This window comes from Bos indicus x Bos taurus, chromosome 6, assembly GCF_003369695.1.
Source record: "Bos indicus x Bos taurus breed Angus x Brahman F1 hybrid chromosome 6, Bos_hybrid_MaternalHap_v2.0, whole genome shotgun sequence".
Taxonomy (NCBI): domain Eukaryota; kingdom Metazoa; phylum Chordata; class Mammalia; order Artiodactyla; family Bovidae; genus Bos; species Bos indicus x Bos taurus.
Genome location: NC_040081.1, coordinates 95,411,985 through 95,422,773, shown reverse-complemented (window position 1 = coordinate 95,422,773; position 10,789 = coordinate 95,411,985). Strand labels below are relative to the sequence as shown.

Here is a 10,789-nt window from a genome sequence, read left to right as displayed (position 1 = left end):
AGGCGAAGAGCTGACTCATTTGAAAAGACCCTGATGGTGGGAAAGATTGAAGGCAGGAGGAGAAGGGATGACAGAGGATGAGATGGCTGGATGGCATCACTGACTCAATGGGCATGAGTTTGAGTAAACTCCAGGAGTTGGTGATGGACAGGGAGGCCTGGTGCACTGCAGTCCATGGGGTCACAAAGAGTCAGACACGACTGAGTGACTGAATTGACTGAGAGTCACAGAACTGACCACACTGATGGAATGAAGACCCAGTTGTGACTTGCCAAGGGCACATGTCCTCCTTGTGGTAATAGGCAGTACTGGGATTCTAACACAAGGCTTTTTAATCTCAAGGACATTGCTGTCTCCATGATGTTACGAAAGATTCTAATACCAGTTTTTTCAGTAGTTCATCATATGGCACCAGGCATACTCGATAACTCAGTATGTCATATCAAAATTCTTTTGGTTGCCATTTACAGACATGTGCACAAACACTGCTTAAGGAAGAGTGAGCACATTATTGAGTTTGCAGAGAAATCTTATGTCATCCAAGGACAGGAAGTGCAGTGCCTCTCAGACAGGAGCAGAAACTGGAATATCTTGAGCAACAGGGTAGCTAATCTCCTTACTTTGCAAGAAGTAAGATATAATGGTGAGCCTTTCATTCTTCTCTCCCTGAACTGTCGGGGCTCATCTTCGTTAGTGTCAAGGAACCTCTCACTGTTGGTGGAAGCCGGTTTTCAGAGGATGGCATGGCAAGTAGACATCCAAATAGATGCAAACCACAGCATGTCTACACTTCCTCATTTGGAAAATGGGGAGACTGGCTTAGATAATAATAGCAGTTGATAATAACTGAGTCTTCATTCTGTTCCAGGTGCTTGGCAATGTAGTTTATGTGTGAAAGTGAAAAGTGAAAGTTGCCCAGTCAAGTCCAACTCTTTGTGACCCCATAGTCTATACAGTCCATGGAATTCTCCAGGCCAGAATACTGGAGTGGGTAGCCTTTCCCTTTTCCAGGGAATCTTCCCAACCCAGGGATCGAACCCAGGTCTCCTGCATTGGGAGCAGATTCTTTACCAGCTAAGCCACAAGGGAAGCCCAAGAATACTGGAGTGGGTAGCCAATCCCTTCTCCAGAGGATCTTCCTGACCCAGGAATCAAACCAGGATCTCCTGCATTGCAGGCAGATTCTTATCGAGTTATCAGGGAAGTCCAAAATTTATGTGTATATCTCATTAAACCTTATACAATCCTATGAGGCAAGAACTTTATTGCCCCATTTCATAGATGAGATAAGTGAGACACAGAGAGGTTAAGGAATTTGTTCAACATGATCTTTAAAAGGCCTGGTAGTTCCAAAATGCTATGGTTTTAGTTCCAAAATGGTATGATTTTTAAGTAGACGCAGTCTGAATAGATCAATTAAATGAGGGAGAATAATAACAAAGCATATTTTATTTCTTAACCTGAGGTCATTTTTCTTTTAGAGAGAAAGGTATAGCCTAAACAAAAATGGTGAAATACATCTCAATGATCAGATGAGTTAAATAGGTGCTTATCATCCTAAAATGTGTACATGAACATGTTAACAATGACAGATAAAGTTACTGTCAAAACAGTCATATGGGCATTCACACAAAGTATCTGTAAGTGGAGTGTGTGGTTAAACAAGAAATGACTGAGAGGGAGGGAGAGAGAGAAAAAAAAAATGAAGTGATTCAAGCTGAATCTCAGATATTCCCCTTATGGGTGTGTGTGTATATATACATATATGTACATATATATATATGTACAGAGGTGTATATGTATGAAATAGATGGGGAAAGAGTGGAAACCATGGCAGACTTTACTTTTTGGGGCTCCAAAATCACTGCAGATGGTGACTGCAGCCATGAAATTAAAAGACGCTTACTCCTTGGAAGGAACGTTATGACCAACCTAGATAGTATATTGAAAAGCAGAGATATTACTTTGCCAACAAAGGTCTGTCTAGTCAAGGCTATGGTTTTTCCAGTGGTCATGTATGGATGTGAGAGTTGGACTATAAAGAAAGCTGAGTGCCGAAGAATTGATGCTTTTGAACTGTGGTGTTGGAGAAGACTCTTGAGAGTCCCTTGGACTGCAAGGAGATCCAACTAGTCCATCCTAAAGGAAATCAGTCCTGGGCGTTCATTGGAAGGACTGATGCTGAAGCTGAAACTCCAATACTTTGGCCACCTCATGTGAAGAGTTGACTCATTGGAAAAGACCTTGATGCTGGGAGGGGTTGGGACAGGAGGAAAAGGGGGCGACAGAGGATGAGATGGCTGGATGGCATCACTGACTCGATGGACATGAGTTTGAGTGAACTCCGGGAGTTGGTGATGGACAAGGAGGCCTGGCGTGCTGTGATTCATGGGGTCGCAGAGAGTTGGACACGACTGAGTGACTGAACTGATACGTATATATATATATATACAGGTGTATATATATGTATATATATACACACAGGTATATAAATTTTCACAGTGTTATGTTTCATGTTATGTTGTTGATAGGTTACGATGCTTCATTTATGATACTATTTGAAAATGTTTGACTCTGTGCCTAAGTTTTGTTATCTCTTTTCAGATGCAGCAATTTTTCAACTTTCTCAAGTTGTGAAAATGCAGTCTTTCCCAATGATAAGTAGAAGAGAACGGGGAAGTGTTCAGTTAAGCAATTTTATTTCCATACTGTATAGAGAAAAGCTCTCCATTACTGGAGGAAAGTGATACAAAGCCAGCAAAGCTTACACATCAGTAGTGAAGCATCCTTACAGTTTCACTGCAGTATGCTCCTTTAGTAACTGTACTAGAGAACCAGTTGTCATTCTGCCTGTAGTGACTAGTAAAAAGAACTTTTTCTTATCATCTAAATATGAAAATTATTACCATTATAGATAGGAATGCAACAGTCATTAAATAAATTAAAAGCATCTTTAAAGTTTTTCCATATACATATATAATATATATTTTTTAAATTGCCATCAACTGTACAAGCATTCAGTTCTCAACTAGAACATTTACAGAAACTATTGTGGAAAGCTGAAGGGAAGGCTTGGTTTTTTGGGAGAAGGGGATCATTTAAGTACTATAACTACATTAAAATACAATTCCCAAGGGAAAAAAAGATATACAGAGAAGTCAGACTTATCCAAGATATCTTATTTAATCTCGTATTTAATCTTACACATAAGGTATGCAGAACTATTTTTTGACCCAACCTTGATTCAGCCAAGTCAATATCCAGACATTACTTACTTGTTAGCACAGAGAAAAGTAAGACTAAAGTGTATAATGTAATTATATATATAAAAAAAATCTTTGTAAGCCAGATTGATAATAGCATTATACACATATGATTGCCTATGAAAATAATAAATGGGCAAAAAACTTTTTTTCTTCTGAAACGAAAGGTAAAAAAAATCCTAGCTTAATGAATAAATGATCATCAGTTAATATATAGCTAGGTGAGTGTCCAAATTGATCGGGAATATTATAGTCCTGAGATCTACAGAGTCCAGTCTTCCAGTTTAAATTCTACAACCCCACATCCTGTAAATGGTATATTATTTACACAGGTTACAACAAAATACTTTGATAGTACTATATCAGCAGCCCTTGAATTTGAATTCAACAGAACAGTTATTGAAAAAAAAAGTTATTTTCAACTAACTGTGTGTGTGTGTCTCATATGGGGGTGATAGGGTGGTTGCAAGAGAAAGGGAGAGGAAAAGAACGATGCATGATTTAGAAAATGGCATTATTAATATAAATGCAATTTCTCTTCTCATTAATATCACTTTAAATCAGGAGATTTATAAAAAGTTTATATAGTAATTATACAGACATTAGTATCTAACAAATTGTGACATAGTCACTCAATTTTCCAGTTATTTCATGTAAAATTTTATTACTTAAAATATTAACTCATTTACTTCAAACTCTGCTTCAACCCCCTAAAAAGTAACTTTCCTTTATTTTGGGGAACTAAACATTTTCCCATTTATACCATAATATGGCTTCAAAGCAGGAGATAATTAATAATGGTTACAAGCTTGCTGAAAAATAACTACTAGTCAAAAGCTATTTTGATCGCTAAAAGTCAATCCTGTGACTTTTATTACATTCTAATTTTGTCGTATCAATTGCTTCAAAATTGGAAATAGTTATTATTTAGAGATATTTTTTGGCCATTATAGAATTTAATTTATAACAAGTGAGCATCAATTTAAATTTAAATTAAAGGTAACTGACAGACATCTGGAGAGAAGAAGGCTGGGAAAGAAAACTAGGAATTGTTAAGAGATTTTGGTAGATACATCTCTAGAAAAAACTAAATTACGAATTTCACCCAATCTACCAATGAAATAAAAGTTATATTTACAGAAAGAGCATGCCCAGGGTAGAGCAGCCACACACGGGGTCACTTCTATTATATAACTGTGTTTCAAATTTTTGATAAAATTTAGTAGAAAATAATTTCATCCCTTATCTAATTTTTAATCTGTATGCTACCAGAACAAAAAAATGAACTAGAAGAAACCATAGCAACTCAGGTACCAGCACTTCATTCATCATTTAGAACAGGTGTTTCTCATTCATGGAGTCAACACACATTCCAAAAGTGTCAAAGAGCGTCTTCTCATGGTATTCTTTTTAATGGGTTTCCAGTGAGATAGAAATACTACTTAACTGCCAGGGAATGCCATACTGGCAAACACAGAAGAACAGGATGTTTCTGCCTTTGGTTTATGAACAGCCATACTTGCAGGGTTTTAGCTCTGTCATTACCATCCATTCAAGGAAGATATGTGTGATATAACAAGTACTGTAAACCCAAACTTTTGGTGGAAGAAGGACCTTCCAGCTTAACTAGTCTGCCTCTTTATTTTTACAAGTGAAGACACTTAACACGTCTTTCACAAAGTAGATGCTCAGTTAACATTAAATTACGAACTACCACAGATAACTACAGACAGACAGAACAAAACTCCATGTATTCTGTGTCTTCCGATAACTTCACAGCCTCTGAAATGGCTTACTACTACTACTACTAAGTCGCTTCAGTCATGTCCGACTCTGTACGACCCCATAGATGGCAGCCCACCAGGCTCCCCCATCCCTGGGATTCTCCAGGCAAGAATACTGGAGTGGGTTGCCATTTCCTTTTCCAATGCATGAAAGTGAAAAGTGGAAGTGAAGTTGCTCAGTCATGTCCGACTCTCAGCGACCCCATGGACTGCAGCCCACCAGGCTCCTCCGCCCATGGGATTTTCCAGGCAAGAGTTCTGGAGTGGGGTGCCATTGCCTTAGCTGACTCTAATCAGGTCAGACTGAACTTAGATAACAATTAACCACAGAGAGAACGTCAACAACAATCATGGTCTGAAAACATTTCTGTCACACATAAACAGAGCCAAGAAAAGATTTTTGAAACAATTTCTCAAAGGCAAAAGTGTGAGAGGAGATATTTATGACAAATGGAAATAGGGGAAAAAAACAATAAGTGTATAGATTCAATTCCCTTTCTTGCTGGATAATTTATAGTAAGCCATACTAAAGAATAGATTCCCTGTCTGAACCAAAAGCCGTGATCAACATGAAAAAGTGTCTGGACGTGGACATAGTAGGTGAACAAGGATGTGGACTTGTGATTGTGATTAGATTGATCACTTAAAGAAATCTCCAATAGTCCATCCACTGAGCCTTGGTATCTATTGATTACTTTATAGGAAGCAAAGGTATATCAAGAGAATTAATTGCATGTTGAAGTTCAATTTAAAAGAACAAATGAAAGCACTTGTGGAAGAGAGATACAGAAGAATAATTAGATCTGGGTTTTTGAAAACTAGGTTGCTGGTTGCCTTTCTTGTGAGGGCCATGGAATGAAAACATCAGTATTTCCAAATAAATGGCTGAGGAAAGTGGTAACTCTTGCATACCCTCTTGGATCACTCTATCCATTTTGGTAAACTTCTCACAAATGAATGATGCTTGTCAGAACATGAAATGAAAAAAACAAGAATCCCATGCAGACTGAATTATAAAATCATGTTAAGCCAATCTTCCAAAAGAGGGCACACGTCCCTAGGAATGTGTTCACATCCATACACACTGACACTCAGCACACATCCTCCACTCAGCTAGTCACACAAGGATCTGTAAAGAAAAACACAGGTAAACAATAGTCTCCACAAATTTAAGATAAACATCAAAGCTGATTGAATTATTTAGTACTTGCTAAGTTGCTCAGGAATCTAAGGCAAGAAGCCTGCTTTAAAATATGAAATTATTCTATTTCTGTGAGCAGAGATCAATGATAAGCTATTGTTTGCTTCCAATCTATTTTCAAAGCCCATTACAAAAATAAATCAGTATGTTCTCCAACAGTTCTAAAAACAGTTTGAGTGATTGTTTTTCTTGTGTAATTTTTTTTAAAGAAAACGATTTCCATATTTACTTTAATCTTGCTTTGAATTACATTCAGAAACAAATACAGTCCAGTTCTCCTTGGTGGAAATCATCAGTCTATTTGCTCATTTGCCTTTGACTACTGAAAAATCTTTTGAAATGAAATGCATTGGCCGTGCAAAAAAAAGTCCATAAAAATAAACTAACGATTGAGTTAAGCATCCAGATGAGTTCTTCACCAGGTTATCTGCAAGCACAAGACTCTACTGTCATGTTTGGATATACTTTAAGTACCACATTCTTGTTTTCATCAAAGAATAAGATGCTGAGTGAGGACATCTTTTCTGGCACACAGCAAGGCTCGGGGATTCCAGGGACGACCCCCACAGCTCTCACTATACTCTGGATGGTAGCGTGATTTGATGGCTTCAAAGACTAGGAACGAAAAGGGAGAACACAGGTTAGGTAGAATGGCTTTTCCCCTCTCTAGCCCCCACTAAAAATATACATATGATGGATTTGGTTCAACAAATTAATAAAGCTCTGGCATCATCACACATTCAGCCCAATCTCCAATATCACTATCACCAAAATGGTTGTCCTCAACTAAGTGCCTACTCAGATTGATTGATAAAGAATTTGCCTGCGATGCAGGAGACCTGAGCTCGAACTCTAGGTCGGGAAGATCCTCTGGAGAAGGGAATGGCACACCACTCCAGTATTCTTGCCTGGAGAATTCCATGGACAAGAGGAGCCTGGTGGGCTACAGTTCATGGGGTTGCAAAGAGTCAGACACAACTGACTGACTAACACTTCTACTTTTTTTCAGGTGCTAGGCATGTTCTGTGTAGTATTTCTAATCCTTACCACATAACCACCATTTCTTCCATTTTACAGATAGAGAAATAGACTCAAAAAGCTTGAATGACACATATAAAGTCATACAGACATGGAGAGTGAGAACTCGAATCTGGTTTTCTAAGCAGGAATCATTTAATTAAAAATGATTTAGTCCTCAAACAGGGAATTAGTACATCCTAAGGTGTTTTCACCCACTCCAGTGTTCTTGCCTGGAGAATCCCAGGGACGGGGGAGCCTGGTGTGCTGCCATCTATGGGGTCGCACAGAGTCGGACACAACTGAAGCGACTTAGCAGCAGCAGCAGGGTGTTTTCAGGGCTTCCTTGGTAGTTCAGATGGTAAAGCGTCTGCCTACAATGCAGGAGACCCAGGTTCGATCCCTGGGTCAGGAAGATCACCTGGAGAAGGAAATGGCAACTAACTCCAGTACTCTTGCCTGGAAAATCCCATGGACTGAGGAGCCTGGTAGGCTACAGTCCATGGGTTCGCAAAGAGTCGGATATGACTGAGTGACTTCAGGTCAGGTCAGGGTGTTTTCAGACCAGTCAATCCTAAAGAAAATTGGTCCTAAATATTCACCGGAAGGACTGCTGCTGAAGCTCCAATATTTTGGCCACCTGATGAGAAGAACTGACTCACTGGAAGAGACTCTGATGCCGGGAAAGATTGAAGGTGGGAGAAAAAGGGGACGACTGAGAATGAGATAGTTGGATGGCATCACCGACTCGATGGACATGAGTTTGAGCAGATTCCAGGAGTTGGTAATGGACAGGGAAGCCTGGCATGCTGCAGTCCATGGGGTCGCAAAGAGACGGACACGACTGGGTGACTGGATGAAGGGTGTTTTCAATAACAGGATTGCAAAAGAAACAATCTGATCCTGAGCTAGTCACAAAGAACGCTTAACAAGCACCAACTTAACAGATTTTTGCCACTGCTATAGTGACATTTATACTTTGTTTTGAAAATAACACAAACATGTCAAGTGCATGCTAAGTCACTTCACTCTTGTCCAGCTCTTTGCGACCCTATGGACTATAGCTTGCCAGGCTCCTCTGTCCAAGGGATTCTTCATGCAAGATCTTCCTCACCCAGGGATCAAACCCATCTCTCTTTATGTCTCCTGCATTGGCATGAAGGTTCTTTACCACTAGCACCACTTGGGAAGTCCCCAACGTCAAGGGGCATTGATTTATTTAATAGTTACCACCTGGATGAATGGACGGAGAAGGCAATGGCACCCCACTCCAGTACTCTTGCCTGGAAAATTCCATGGATGGAGGAGCCTGATAGGCTGCCGTCCATGGGGTCGCTAAGAGTCGGACCTGACTGAGCAACTTCACTTGATGAATGGATGCTGATTAAGAGGACCACACTGTTGGCCACTGGGGGTCACTGTTGCTCCATGGGTGCAGACATTAATGCTGTAGCATTTTAGTTTTCTAAACCTGGGGCATATCCTCTAGGAATAATCCAGGGGGCCTGAGATTATTTTGTGGCTGTCAGAAGTTTGACCAAAGGAGCTTGAGTAAAATCTGTTCCCAAGCAATGCCAAATGGGACCGTGACCATACATGGGAGAAGTTTGGTTTTACTTAGAGAGCCCTATCCAGCTCGGCTCAGCATTGAAGAACGGTCACTTTTCCAAGCCCAGAATGTTTAGGAATTGCCAGTGTGGTAAGACCTTCTTCCTGAGCAATGCCACACTTTTCAACATCAGTTCTCCCCGATGTCTCTTTTAAGCAGATGAAATCCATTAGAAAGAATTTAGAAACAGGTCTTTGGTAACTTGCCAGAGATCACATGTCAATTCAGGAATGGGATTTAAGCCAAAATGCTGGCTTTTTAATGTCAAGATTTTGAGCCACGTTTCAGAGGCACCTCAGCCCCCAGTTACCTGGTATTCTAAGTTTATACACCTAAAACTCCCAGGAGGGGAAACTGAAACATATGGAAAGGTTAAGAGTACACAAAAGCCAAAGGAGAAGCAAATAAGTAGAAAGTTGGCACATTGTTAAAAAATAATAGGATTTTGCTGGGGGGTGGGCAGGAAAAGGGCAAATCCGATTTGTCTCATCTCATCTTTCAATTCAGTGAAAAAAATTATCCATGCATTAGACTTCAACATGGTTGCTAACGGGCACAAATTACCTTAAAGTTAGTATTGATGATGGCCAGCTCCTTTATCTACTCTTTTTTCCTGGAAGAGTAGTTAACCTACAATTAATTAACTTTGCAAAGAAGGGTATTTTCTCCGCTTAAGGATAAGAAGTCTGTCTTGTTCTATTCTGCATCTCCTGTGTCCTGTGGCATCAACACTATGCATGTAATTGACAAACTACAATTGTACTATAACCACCGTACCAATGGCCACTGTTTGCTCTTTCATTAGGATCAGGCGATTTCTTAAGAAAACTTTTGCAGCCATCCACTTATCTCTATTGATTTATTTTTAAATTCAGTCATCCAAACAGCATATGATAACACCCCAAAGGATTTTTTTAAAGCCATAGATTGTCTGACACTATTTTGTTACTGTTAATGTTTTACTGACTCCTATACCATTTAATTTTCATACATTTAAGTAGACAAGGACTTGATCCATAAATCCAGCTGTGCATTGCTTGTCCTCGGTGCTTGGAGCAGAGAAGGTTCTCTAGGCACTGAATAAATACTTGCCAAATGGATGAAATACTTATAAATAATAACATACCCTCCATTGCACCTATTTCTGTGGAAATAATTCCCATCAACAAAAATAAAAGGTTCTGAGCTAATGACCCAGCACAGATATGGAAAATATTCATGGGTGTTCCCTAGGAAAATTCCTGTCCTTTTTAAAAGCTCTAACTCACAAATGAGCAGTTTCTGGTGGGCTCACTGGAATCCAGCAAGCCCTTGATTGTCGGCGGTGTGTTTTATCAGGAACCTCTCTGTTTTCTAGGGAGTTGTCCCCTTTCTCTTTCTCACTGTGAAATCCAGCTGCCATGATCAGGAATAATTAAGCCAAACACAAAAGATCCATGTGACCATTTGCTGGTGTGGAACATTTGCCAGTCTATCATTTTCACTTGTTTTTGCCTTCCGATTACGTTTCTCAGGTCTCTCTTCACAGCAGCTTAAGAATCCCAGTGATGACAAATGCAGACCTGTGCTTTTTTTCCCGGTGCACACTCAGTTGCTCAGTCGTGTCTGACTCTTTGTAACCTCATGGACTGTAGTCCAGCAGGCTCCTCTGTCCATGTGATTTTCCAGGCAAAAATACTGGAGTGGGTTGCCATTTCCTCCTCCAGGGGATCCTCCTGACCCGAGGGATTGAACCTACGTCTCCTCTGTCTTTTGCATTAGCAGGCAGATTCTTTACCACTGAGCCACCTGGGAAGCCCTTTTCCTCCCCAGTCTCACTTTTTAATGTGGGTGAAACAGGACATCGGTATCTATTTAGGTTTTTTTTTTTTTTTTTTTTGCTTAGGTAACTCAATATATCAAGAGTTAGGATTTT

At 39.8% G+C, this 10,789-nt stretch overlaps 1 protein-coding gene across 1 annotated transcript in view; it reads right to left on the bottom strand.

Moving 5' to 3' along the window:
- Positions 1–2,682: 2,682 nt before the first annotated feature.
- BMP3 (bone morphogenetic protein 3) overlaps positions 2,683–10,789 on the bottom strand; it is a 32,400-nt gene continuing 24,293 nt past the window's right edge. The window contains exon 3 of the mRNA XM_027544867.1: positions 2,683–6,863. Within this exon, the coding sequence (XP_027400668.1) occupies positions 6,672–6,863 (192 nt within the window). The 3' untranslated portion in view covers positions 2,683–6,671. The remainder of the gene's footprint in view (positions 6,864–10,789) is intronic.